This window comes from Thalassophryne amazonica, chromosome 8 (genome assembly GCF_902500255.1).
Source record: "Thalassophryne amazonica chromosome 8, fThaAma1.1, whole genome shotgun sequence".
NCBI classification, from domain to species: Eukaryota; Metazoa; Chordata; class Actinopteri; order Batrachoidiformes; family Batrachoididae; genus Thalassophryne; species Thalassophryne amazonica.
Genome location: NC_047110.1, coordinates 37171953 through 37185261, shown reverse-complemented (window position 1 = coordinate 37185261; position 13309 = coordinate 37171953). Strand labels below are relative to the sequence as shown.

At 40.4% G+C, this 13309-nt stretch overlaps 1 protein-coding gene across 2 annotated transcripts in view; it reads right to left on the bottom strand.

Moving 5' to 3' along the window:
• cat (catalase) overlaps positions 1-12886 on the bottom strand; it is a 37554-nt gene extending 24668 nt beyond the window's left edge. For both annotated transcript variants that reach the window (XM_034175998.1, XM_034175997.1), the window contains exons 1-4: positions 12730-12886; positions 6501-6672; positions 5740-5850; positions 3144-3274 (exon numbers count right to left, since the gene is read on the bottom strand). In XM_034175998.1, coding sequence (XP_034031889.1) covers positions 3144-3274; positions 5740-5850; positions 6501-6672; positions 12730-12795 — 480 coding nt within the window. In that variant the 5' untranslated portion in view covers positions 12796-12886. The remainder of the gene's footprint in view (positions 1-3143; positions 3275-5739; positions 5851-6500; positions 6673-12729) is intronic.
• Positions 12887-13309: the final 423 nt, after the last annotated feature.

Sequence of the window (13309 nt, the reverse complement as noted above, 5' to 3'; positions counted from 1 at the left end):
CACCAGATACTGACTGGTATCCCCCCCCCAATAAAACAAAACTGCACCTTTCAGAGTGGCCTTTTATTGTGGACAGTTTAAGGCACACCTGTGCAATAATCATGGTGTCTAATCAGCATCTTGATATGGCACACCTGTGAGGTGGGATGGATTATCTCAGCAAAGGAGAAGTGCTCACTATCACAGATTTAGACTGGTTTGTGAACAATATTTGAGGGAAATGGTGATATTGTGTATGTGGAAAAGGTTTTAGATCTTTGAGTTCATCTCATACAAAATGGAAGCAAAACCAAAAGTGTTGCGTTTATATTTTTGTTGAGTGTACATACATACATACACACACGAGGGTAGGTTGAAAATTTCTAAGGCTCACTATAATGCAGTTAATGCATTACTCCTTCATGGGGAGCCTTAGAACTTTTCAGCCTACCCTCGTGTATATATATATATATATATATATATATATATATATATATTATAGAATTAATGCATAAAAACGCTGTAGGAAAGTGTCATGACATAGGTCGTCCAGCAGAGGGCACTGTGACGCCAGGAATGCCTCGTACCGATGGTTTGCAAAAGTATTCAGCCCCTGGGTATTTCACGCATTTTAATTTGTTTATGGGATTTCAAATACAAAAAGTAAATCGGGCTTCTCAATATAAAATTTACTAAAATTATCTTTCTTAGACTCAAAGTGAAAGTAAATCTCTACAACTTGATATAAATTAATTAAAAATCTAAAAGCCAAGATGATGGGTTGCATAAGTAACCAGCCCCTTTGGTATAATACCTGGAAATAATCAGTTTAATTGCCAGTTTTCTTCAGACAAGTCAGGGGATGGATACATGAACATTTCCAAGTCACTGAATATGTCTTGAAATTTATTTACATCAGTTATAAAGAAATATAAACAGTATAGCACTCTATGGTAAATCTGTATAGACAGTTCTCAAAAATTGAGTGAGTCTGCAAAAAGGAGAAGCGTGAGGAAAGCCACCAAGACACCCAGACAACCCAGAAGAAGTTACAGGCTTCTGTGGCTATGATTAGAGAAATTGTGCATCGTGTATATTTTGCATTTGGTATCCCGTTATACAGCTTCATGATGAAGTGGTACAGAGGAGGATTTTATTAAAAAGAAGACCTGAAAGTTCGGCTACAATTTGCCAGAAGGTACATGTGAAATGCAAGCCAAGATTTAATGCTTTGGTGAAAGAAGACCCTCCTCTGTGTGAAATACCAAGGGGCTGAAAACTTTTGAAAACCACTTTATGCAACATCTCGTGTGGATGACATCAAGTCCAGCTTCCAACTCTTCTTTCCAGAGTCCAGTGAGGGAATTATACTGGAGATGCCCAACCTGGAGGGGAGGCATGTGTTTGGGGACACCTGGGGTGAATTAGTCTGGCAGACCTCCAATCCTACATGGGTCTGTTGATTCTAGCAGGAGTATATCACTCAAACAAGTGTCAAATGCCACTCGTGCATTAATTCACATGCACAGACACACATGACTTCGTGCTGAGGAGTTTGGGCTCTAGTTTTACATTACATGTTCATTTTGGAATACATTTTCAGTGCCATTTGTATTTTCACTGCAGTTATTCATGTTAACCACTACTCTGACACATTGTTCACAGCTAAAAAGAGTGTTAAATAAAAAATTGGTGATTAATGGGTTTTGTGTTAATTTAAGAGCAGTTAAAGCAAACAAGGTGCTCAGAGATGGCAGACTTCACCCCATTCACACAACTAGTGGAACATAAAAATTAATGAGATATTATACAAATAATAAATGTTTATGAGTTCAATGGAAGAAATATTTCATGGAGGTGAAAGACAGAATGTTCATATGTTCCATCTCACCTCACGAAATATTTGTTCCATTGAATGAATGAAAAAAAAAAATCATTATTTGTTTTATATATAACGGCTAACATAGATCATTGTCATTTGATATTAATTTATAAACAACAGAAAAAGGACTTACAGTTTGGTGTGTGTCACTGGTGCTTTGACATCAACAGGTTCCAAATAGTCCAACATGAACTTTAAATAGGAGTTCAAAATTGTTCTCAGTCAACTTGCAAAAACCGTCAGATAGTTCAAAAACAGCTCTGATGACGTGGTCTGTGATGCCGTGCACCGACTTTTGTATGCTCAGTCCAGCAAAAAATAAAAAAAAAAAATAAAAAAATCACGTCAGAAATTTGTCAAGCTTTTCATCTTAACAGTTCTTAAATGCCTCCAGATGGCTTACGGTGTCGTGGGTTTGCTTTGTTTTGTGTGTGTTAGAAGAAATAACACTGTTAGCTTGTTCAAATCGTCATCCATCAGCAAAACAAACTGTGCCATGCTTAGCTAAATGCCGTCACCGGTAGTGTGAGCAGGCACAGTGGCCAGGGCCTGCAATAGCACATTTCATATTGTCTGAAAATTGCATACTAAGAAGCACTATTGCATAGGAAATAAAACAACGGCAAATGGTAAGAATGCATGTCACGTGACATACAAACCACCAATCAAATGACATGGCTCTACTCAACTGTTATGTAATCTTTTATATTCTTACCAACTGTTGAACCTTTCTTTGTGTTTTCAGAACAATGCCAACCTATTATAATTCTTATATTTAAAATACAGTATGAAAAAAACTGGCCACACAAAAATGGTCAAAACCATTTTATAGAATAATGTGTGACAATTTTTTTCTATTAAAAAATATATACCGAAACATTTTTTCAAATATATATTTTATTATCAAAATATCAATTGGGCTAGTGACCCGGTCATGAAGATCCGTCAATCAATTCATCAGTTACACTCCATTGCAGGTATCGTCAAGTGCGGAAAAACAAAGAGACAGACACACAAACATACAGAGCCACTACAAACAATACTTCAATCCCCCTCTGGAGGGTGACGTAACTACTCTAAACTCTCATCACCTCCATCTACCCAAGCAATATTCCCACCAAGCCTGAAGGAAATCTATCCAGTAGTTTTTGAGTTTTCAGACAGACACAGACACCAGTCAAAACAATACCCTGCTTTTGTTGCTTCACTGACAACCAGGGTAAGAATACACAAAGGGTTCTCCTTCCTTTTGTGCATGTGGAACAGAGAACCACTGACTCACCAACATGGCATCCTTGATGAAGAAAATGGGGGTATTGTTGCCCGTTAGGTCCCAGTTGCCTTCTTCAGTGTACATCTTGACTGCAAAGCCTCGCGGGTCTCGCACAGTGTCTGCTGATCCAGATTCTCCAGCTAAAATGACATTTTCAAGACTGAGCTGCAAGAATCCCTTCATTATTAACAAAGCTACTGTACTGCTCTTTGCATGTAAACTATAATTTTGAGGGATAATTATTAAATTAACTAAAATTGATGCTTAGTTCCAAACTAGCATGTTGCCCATTGGGGATCCAGATTGGGTAGTGTTTATAAAATAGGTAACTGACATTTTTCAAGGGTGGTAATAAATTATCCAAAGTTTCTATAACGAGTTGGAATGGCATGTGAGTCGAGAATATTTTTAGAACTTTAGACTGACAGTTTTTAGAAGGACTCAACCCTTTTTCCTGTTAATTAATTTTTTAAATGTTAATTTACTGTCTTAATGTATTTATAAGTTGTTTAGTTTCTTGTTATCATATACACACACTATTATTATTATCATTTTATTTTAAACTTCTATTTTGCCATTTGATTTTTAAATGGACCATAACAGAAATAAGTGTTTTCACTGTCTTGTGTCATCTGTGTATTTTTAACATATGTACAATTATATTATGTACTTACATTGAACTTAATAAAAAAAATAAAAAATCACACACACACTCACATTTTTAATATAAAGATGTCTGGGGTCCCCAGACGGAGCTGTTGCCCCCGCAACCCGATCCCACATAAGCGGTTGAAGATGAATGATGAGCGAGTGAGTGATGATTTACTGCCCCCTGCTGGAATGGTGTGTTAGTCCAGCATGTAATTAGCAATGTTAGCTAATATCCATAGTATCCCCAAAAATATTAGTCCTGTCAAGGTTCAATTTTGGCAGTGTTCATCCTTGAGCCAAAATACATAAACATACCAAATGGCAAATGTCAGCTGTCCTGAGTTTGTCCATGTTCAAAGTTATACACACGTATGCACGGAGAGGTTCTTGTCTTTTCTGCATTTTGCCACAAGCAGGTGCTTCTATTTTTAGACACAAACACAGACAGTGGCAGAAGATATCAAATGCAAAAACATTTCCCTCACATGGTACCAGCAACATGACACTTAACTAAACTGACTAATCCAACTGCACAAAAAAACCCACCGAAATCAATAACATGACCAACACTGTTAAACTAACATGAACCATAATAAAAACATTTAAAACCCAGAAACACGGAACTCCCATGGTGTACTGCAGCATGTCTATTGTTTACTGGATAGTTATAACCACTAATTTCTCCAAAAATATTTGTCCTGTCAACTTTACCTTATCGCAGCGTTCATCATTGACCCAAAAAAATATAAGCATACTAAACAGCAAATGTAAGCTCTCATTTTTTTTATTCTCCTCCTAGTCCAGGAGGAATGCACTGTTAATCGTCTGTACCACAAAAACTACAAAAAACTGGAGACACAAACATTAAAATTTGAATTCTCTGCCATGAAAACTATAAGAATAAACCATGTTTTCTTAGTTGTCAGAGATATGCAACCAAAATGTTTTTCTAAAGCACTTTCAGGGACACATACAACAGCCTAAAAAGAAAAATGTGTTTAAAAAAAACAAAATGAGGATCCAGTTCTGTTCATTATTTTTATGGACAGAATTTCTCGGCGCAGCCAGGGTGTAGAGGGGGTGTGGTTTGGGAACCACAGAATCTCGTCTCTGCTGTTTGCGGACGATGTGGTTCTGTTGGCTTCGTGAAATCAGGACCTTCAACGTGCACTGGGGCGGTTTGCAGCCGAGTGTGAAGCGTCCAGGATGAAAATCAGCACCTCCAAATCCGAGGCCATGGTTCTCGACCGGAAAAAGGTGCTTTGCCCTCTTCAGGTCGGTGGAGTGTCCTTGCCTCAAGTGGAGGAGTTTAAGTATCTTGGGGTCTTGTTCACGAGTGAGGGATGGATGGAGTGTGAGATCAATAGACGGATTGGTGCAGCATCTGCAGTGATGCGGTTGCTGTATCGGACCATTGTGGTGAAAAGAGAGCTGAGTAGGGGGGCAAAGCTCTCGATTTACGTTCCGATCCTCACCTATCGTCATGAGATTTGGCTCATGACTGAAAGAACGAGATCGCGAGTACAAGCGGCTGAGATGAGTTTCCTCCACAGGGTGGCTGGGCGTTCCCTTAGAGATAGGGTGAGGAGCTCAGTCACTCGGAAGGAGCTCGGAGTCGAGCCGCTGCTCCTCCACGTCGAAAGGAGTCAGTTGAGGTGGCTCTGGCATCTTTTCCGGATGCCCCCTGGATGCCTCACTGGAGAGGTGTTCCGGGCACGTCCCATTGGGAGGAGGCCCCGGGGAAGACCCAGGACACGCTGGAGGGACTACGTCTCTCAGCTGGCTTGGGAAAGCCTTGGGGTTCCCCCGGAGGAGCTGGGGGAGGTGTGAGTGGATCGGGAGGTCTGGGCGGCTTTGCTTGAGCTGCTGCCCCCGCGACCTGACTCCGGATAAAGCGGAAGAAAATGGATGGATGGATGGATGAAAATGAGGACAATTGCACAGTTATTCTTACCCACAGTGGAGAAGCGGACAGCGATGGGTGTAACTTTTCCAACATGCTCAAAGATCTTGGCCTTGCAGTAACGAGTAATGTCATGAGTCACCTCAAAGTAGCCAAAAGCCCCTATGAAAGAGGAGTGGAGGCAGTTATGACGTTTATGCATACATATTTATCACTTTATACACATGTAACCCACATCTTTGCAATTTAACTCAGGCTAGTAGAGTTTATGTGCATGCTCTCCAAAGAGTTGGTCAACAAACATAATGCTTTGAAAAGCTCAAAGTTTTTCGCCCTCTTCCAGATACCAGGTACTGATTAACCTTTGTCCTTGGAATGAATCCTCAAACAACACTAGCTGCGTTTATATAAACACGTACAAAATCAACAGAATCCTGTTGAAATAAAATCACTGCCATCACAAAATCTCCGTGCACCATTTACGTGATCACGATAAAACAAGAGATACAGTATACCATATTTTCCGGAGTATAAGTCACACCTGTCAAAAAAGTCCTCCTGAAGATGAAAAATCCATATACAAGTCACACCAGAGTATGGGCTTATGGTGATGCACAGATGCTATACTTGATGGCCATATTTTGGCCTCGTGTAAAAATATAACTCTTGCTACTAGGACACACTACACACCCACACCCAAACAGTTTTCCCATGATGCACCTGGACATATTTGTCTCACAGATGTGTGTCATAATGTGGACCACGCTGTAACAGTTATTTTCACAGAATAAATCCCACTAAAGTACACTCACCTGCCCCTTTGGCATGCACGACTCGCTCTGGGATTCTTTCCCGGTCAAAGTGGGCCATCTCATCTGTGAAGACCACATCTTGGGCCAGAAGAGGTCCCCTTGGTCCTGCAGTCTCCAGGTTCAGCTTGTCTCCAATGGGAATCCCTGCAGCTGTGGTCAATGTATCTGGCTTCTGCAGAAAAAGCACCATCACAAATAAATATGGAAAAATGCTTTTTTAAACGTGGTGGGAGGGGGGCACATCAATTTCAGAAAGCTACTTAAGTGCATTTCAGTTATGAATAAGTGAGGGATGCGTGCACTGTATGACATAAATTATATTACCAGCAGAACATACATTTGGATCATCATGCATACACCCTGTTGTCCCCACATGCCTCGAGGCCACCACCATCATCCCGGTTCCGAAGAAGTCTGCGCTCCCCAACCCCTCCCTGGACCCCTTCCAATTCGCATATCGGTCTAACCGCTCGACTGAGAATGCCATGGCCACCGCCCACCACCCAGCTCTTACACATCTGGACAAGACTCATGTCAGAATGCTGTTCATGGACTTCAGCTCAGCATTCAACACAATCATCCCCCAACAGCTGATCATCAAACTGAAGCAGCAGGGACTGAACACATCACTGTACAACTGACTGCTGGACTTCCTGACAGGGAGACCACAGGCAGTGCGGGTCGGCAGCAACACATCCAGCATCACCACCTTGAGCATGGGTGCACCTCAGGGATGTCTGATGAGCCCCTCCTCTTCACCCTCACGGTGTGGTACTCCGCCTGTAGTATTGGTGAACTGATCCCCTCTTCTCAAAATGATGTTAATCAGTGAAAACTCCTGCTGGAGTCAGTAATTGCAAAGAAAAGCTCCACCTACTTGGCCCTTTCTGGAATGTCTTTGGACACCGAGACAGACCTTTATTAATCCCTTGAGTAGACTCCCTGAGGGAAACTGAGGTTCCAACAGCACACAGGGTAAAAAGCACACAGAGCATCAAATCTGAAAGTTAAAAGAAAAAAAAAAAAGAAGCAATATAAATACCAGACATACTGATCGCTACTGGTTTACTGCTGTTCCTCTCCTTCCTGTCCTCTGCCCTGCCGAGTGAGGAGCTGTACAGTCTAATGGCCTGAGGGACAAAGGAGTTTTTCAGTTTGTTGGTTCTGCACTTGGGAAGGAGCAGTCTGTGGCTGAAGAGGCTCCTCTGGTTGATGATGATGGTGTGCAGAGGGTGACTGGCATCATCAATGTTAAATTACTGCTCAATTTGCACAAGGCATACTGTGACCACCAGGTACCTCACTGACCACATTCTACTGTCTACTACATTTATATATTTATTTTATATTCCACTGTTGCGATAGCTCAACATAAGAGATGGTTCTTACTGTTTTGTTTACGCTGTATTGTCTGGGAGACTAACAGAATTTCAATCCTCAATATGTCTGTGTATGCATTGCAAAACTGACAAAGTTGACTTGACAAAACCACTTCTACCTTTGTAACGATGCAGTGTAATGTTGTCAGGCTGCAAAAGTTGGAGGAAGTTCATTCATTACTTTGTTCATGAATCCAAACTAGGATTAGTCAAAAATGGCCAAAAATTATCATCATGGCATAATTCTGAAGAATGGGTACAGATACATATATACATAGTGTTCAGAATAATAGTAGTGCTATGTGACTAAAAAGATTAATCCAGGTTTTGAGTATATTTCTTATTGTTACATGGGAAACAAGGTACCAGTAGATTCAGTGGATTCTCACAAATCCAACAAGACCAAGCATTCATAATATGCACACTCTTAAGGCTATGAAATTGGGCTATCAGTAAAAAAAGTAGAAAAGGGGGTGTTCACAATAATAGTAGCATCTGCTGTTGACACTACAAACTCAAAACTATTATGTTCAAACTGCTTTTTTAGCAATCCTGTGAATCACTAAACTAGTATTTAGTTGTATAACCAGTTTTTCATGATATCTTCACATCTGTGAGGCATTAATTTTGTTGGTTTGGAACCAAGATTTTGCTCATTTACTAGTGTGCTTGGGGTCATTGTCTTGTTGAAACACCCATTTCAAGGGCATGTTCTCTTCAGCATAAGGCAACATGACCTCTTCAAGTATTTTGACATATCCAAACTGATCCATGATACCTGGTATGGGATATATAGGCCCAACACCATAGTAGAAGAAACATGCCCATATCATGATGCTTGCACCACCATGCTTCACTGTCTTTACTGTGACTTGAATTCAGAGTTTGGGGGTCATCTCACAAACTGTCCGCGGCCCTTGGACCCAAAAAGAACAATTTTACTCTCATCAGTCCACAAAATATTCCTCCATTTCTCTTTGGGCCAGTTGATGTGTTCTTTGGCAAATTGTAACCTCTTCTGCACATGTCCTTTATTTAACAGAGGGACTTTGCAGGGGATTCTTGCAAATAAATTAGCTTCACACAGGCGTCTTCTAAGTGTCACAGCACTTACAGGTAACTCCAGACTGTCTTTGATCATCCTGGAGCTGATCAATGGGTGAGCCTTTGCCATTCAGGTTATTCTTCTATCCATTTTGATGGTTGTTTTCTGTTTTCTTCCACGTGTCTTTTTTTCTTTTCTTTTTTTTGTCCATTTTAAAGCATTGGAGATCATTGTAGATGAACAGCCTATAATTTTTTGCACCTGCATATAAGTTTTCCCCTCTCCAATCAACTTTATAATCAAACTACACTGTTCTTCTGAACAACGTCTTGAACATCCCATTTTCCTCAGGCTTTCAAAAAGAAAAGCATGTTCAACAGGTGCTGGCTTCATCCTTACATAGGGGACACCTGATTCACACCTGTTTGTTCCATAAAATTGACGAACTCACTGACTGAATGCCACACTACTATTATTGTGAACACCCCCTTTTCTACTTTTTTTTACTAATAGTGCAATTTCATAGCCTTAAGAGTGTGCATATCATGAATACTTGGTCTTGTTGGATTTGTGAGAATCTACTGGTACCTTGTTTCCCATGTAACAATAAGAAATATACTCAAAACCTGGATTAATCTGTTTAGTCACATAGCACTACTATTATTCTGAACACTACTGTATGAGTTTTCTTCATTTTAGGTCAACTGATGTTGAGTCTCTTGGAATAAGCTGCCAAAAACAGGTGGTTTAAGATTATTCTCAATCTCACAATTTTCTCATTGATTAATATGTTTGTGTGCAAAAATTAAGATTTCTAAATGTCTCAATCCATGTTAATGTCTTTAAATGACTTATTCAACAATGTCTGACACTAAAATCCTGTTTGGTCCATTTAGAAAATTAGGACCAACTGTTTTTGGAAATTTCATTTTAAATGAGATTTCGCAAAAATATCTGGTTTTGTTTTTGAATTACAGAGCTGACAGAAGCACCTGATGCTCCACAAAACCAAGATAGCGGGAGGCAATTACTTACCCAGCATTTACAATGAGACAGTGATTAATAATTAAAATATCTCCCAGACTTTCTTTGGCAAGAGTCACTTGTTGAGGACTGACCTAAGGTGAACTATGAACGTGTGCTATCAATGTGCTGTGTATTTTGCAATAAATGTGGCTGGCTGCATTACAAGTCTGTCCCTATCTCGTCAGCTACTTCTTATCTTCGGGACATGTCAAAACAGACAGCATGGTGGGTTAGTGATTAGCACTGTTGCCTACAGCATGAAGGTCCTGGAATCATTTCTCACTTGGTCCGTTATGTGTGGAGCTCTGGCTTCCTCCCATTTCCACAGACAAGCAGGTTAGGTGAACTGGAAACTTTAATTTGACTGCAGGTGTGAATGCGTTTGTCTGTCTATATTGGCACTGCGATGGACTGGCATCCTGTCCAAGGTGTACCAAGTTGTGTAATCACCTTTGTTTGTGTGTGAGAACTCAAAAGGTAACAGGCAGATTTAGGTTAAACATGTCAGCACATCTGAACATTCCTTCACAGCGCTCTAGTCAAGAAATTAGACCTATAGCTTTTTTTTTTTTTTTGCTTTCAACCATAGGGCACATCGATAGTTCATGATGTGAATATGGTGTTACCAGAACTTGTAGCTTGCTGGACATGTGGGCATACATCAGTGAGACAAGCGTGTGCATATAGAAGTCTTACAGAGGCGCAATGACATGCGAGTGCACTTGATGAATAGATCCATTTGTGTTTTGTTTATTGACAGTATTTTGTAGATTAGAAGCAAAATTATATTTTGCATGATATTACATCATAAACCATTGCTATTGACAGGGTAAAAGTAAGTCTCTTCACCCTCTCCCTTGCCCCCCCCCCCCCAAACTCAGGGCCCAACTTTGATCTGCATGTTGATTTGGCACAAGTTTTATGCTGGATCCCCTTCCTGACACAACTCCACATTACATGGAAAATGGGCAGCAAAAGCCAAGAACCGGGAACCTTTGATACTGGAAACAAGTGTACTTAACCGCTTGGTCACCACCCCTGCTGATGCAATTGATATGAAACCATACGCAAACTACCCAATGTCACTGTTCATGTACAAGCCTAACACTAACCCAAACATCAACTCTGAGTGTTGACCTTGAAATTCAGTCGTCTCGTGCAGTTTCAATGCCATGATACACCTCTTTATTTTGCGATAATCACGGTGGATTCTTATAGCATGTTGTACAAAGTACTGCATCAATACACATTTCGTACTTTATATTCTTGCGTCATACTGATAATCTTGCAGAATGTTATTCCTCTTCATTTTGTTCCACAACAGTGAGTCATTTCTCCCAGGATGTGCTCCACTTGGGAAAGTAACTATTAACACTTACACCAGAACTGTACAACTGATCATCCAACATAATAAAAACAAAGAATCCAAAAATATGAATCCTACAAGTAGTACAGAGGTACAACAAACACCTGTATATATGGGGGAGAAGATTCCCAAGTCCTGTGCATCAAGGTTACAGTTATGCTGCTTTCACATGTTGCCTGTAAACACTGACTTTATATGGGGTGGATTTCTCAATAGGCCAAATGAGAAAATTTCATGTCTGTGCTCTCTGTTTTATAACATCACCTCCCCTGACACCATTAGGGGAGGTACTACACTTCTGCATCAAGTATTAACAAAGACAACTTTAAAAAAAATAAATAAACACACACACACACAGAACACATTGTCATTTTAGCATTAATAATAAAAAAATATTTTTAATATACAGTCATTTCAATTTTGTTTACAAGGCTTCCTGTTTTAATTATAAAGCTGTCCAAAACCATAAAACACTGCTGTGTATTAATTCAATTATTGTGTGTGTCATTAACGCTGAAAAATGAAAGGGCGTAACATGCAGTCATCTGTCATTTGCAGTCTGCCACTGCAGACGACAGGAATTCTGCAACGACAACTGGTGCAGCAGATTTTCTTTCATTGACGTGAACGCAGCATGACAAACGGCATGTGAACGTAGCATTTGGGTTAGCTAATCAGACGGCTAGGGGAGCTGTTATGTCGACGACCAGCCAATCAGAGGCATTCCGTGCCTTGAAACAAAACAATAAGTAAATAAATAGAGCATGGAATGCAAAACAAGAAAGCAGCAGTAAGTCGCTGCAGTACAAAGTTTAAAGAGACACTTTATCTCTGATGTTCTCTGGTTAAATAACTGACGGGTTTTAACCTGAAGTTATGCAACTGGACAATCGTCAACTTCAGATTAAGCTAAAATAAACAAATATGGTGTGTGTTAACTGCTCATTGTTGTAGTTTGTAATCAAAGACAAAACATAAACAAGTCATCTTAATCGAGCTGTGCACAACCCTGCTGCTGGAGAGATCCTGCCCTGCATGTTTCCCACATCTACCTGCTCCAAGTCACACATAATTGTGTCTTCCAGCTCTTGATGGGCTGAGCACACGTGATAGAGTTAATGCCTGGGAAAAGAACAGGGACAGTTAGAAAACATGCAGGAGCCTCCAGGAACACAGGCACAGCTGTCTCAGCCAGCTAACGCTAGGCTAGCAAGTAGTTAGCTACCAAGCTAACCCTATACGATATTAACGCCTCTAAAAAATTAAAAACGGTAACAGATGACTGCTTTATCGCTATAAAGCACGTCTGCAAGGCCAGAAATCGCTACTGAGCTCGTCGAGCAGTTCAGCGTGAAGTTAAGGACTAGTGACCTCTCACCCACGAACACGCTCGATAAAACGCAGAACACAAACCTGTGAACTTCTGGCCTCCTTCCACATCTTCATTTGATCGGCCGTTTTGCATCTGTTCTCAGCCATCTCGACGCGTAAAAAGTCTGAACCACAAACAAGCAAATACGCTGCAGGAAAAACAAAGAAAAATGCTTCAGCTCGACTTTTGTTTTGAAGCCTTGAACTACGCCCCCACCGTGGCTCCTCCCACTAAGACCTTCTGTCCTCCGATTGGCTGCTCAAAGTGCGATAGTTACCCACCCACCGACACACACGCACGCACACACACGTGAAATTATGTTGGTTTTCTAAGCAGAATTCCTCAAAATTAAATGAAATCAAATTAATTTTAATCACATTTGAAAAAGATGGGTTTCTCCTGGAAAAAAAAATAAAAATAAAAACGTGGCTCCAAATTTATTTTACTTTAAGTGCAAAGTTGCATGAATTGCAAAAATGTTGGTCTTGATCTGGAAAAATTGACATTATATTTGGTGTGTGTGGGGGGGGGGGGGGTCCAGATAAAGTTGCAGAACCTGAAAATTAAAAAATATATATATATAAATACACACAATTAGTCGTAACACTGTCACCACCTGCC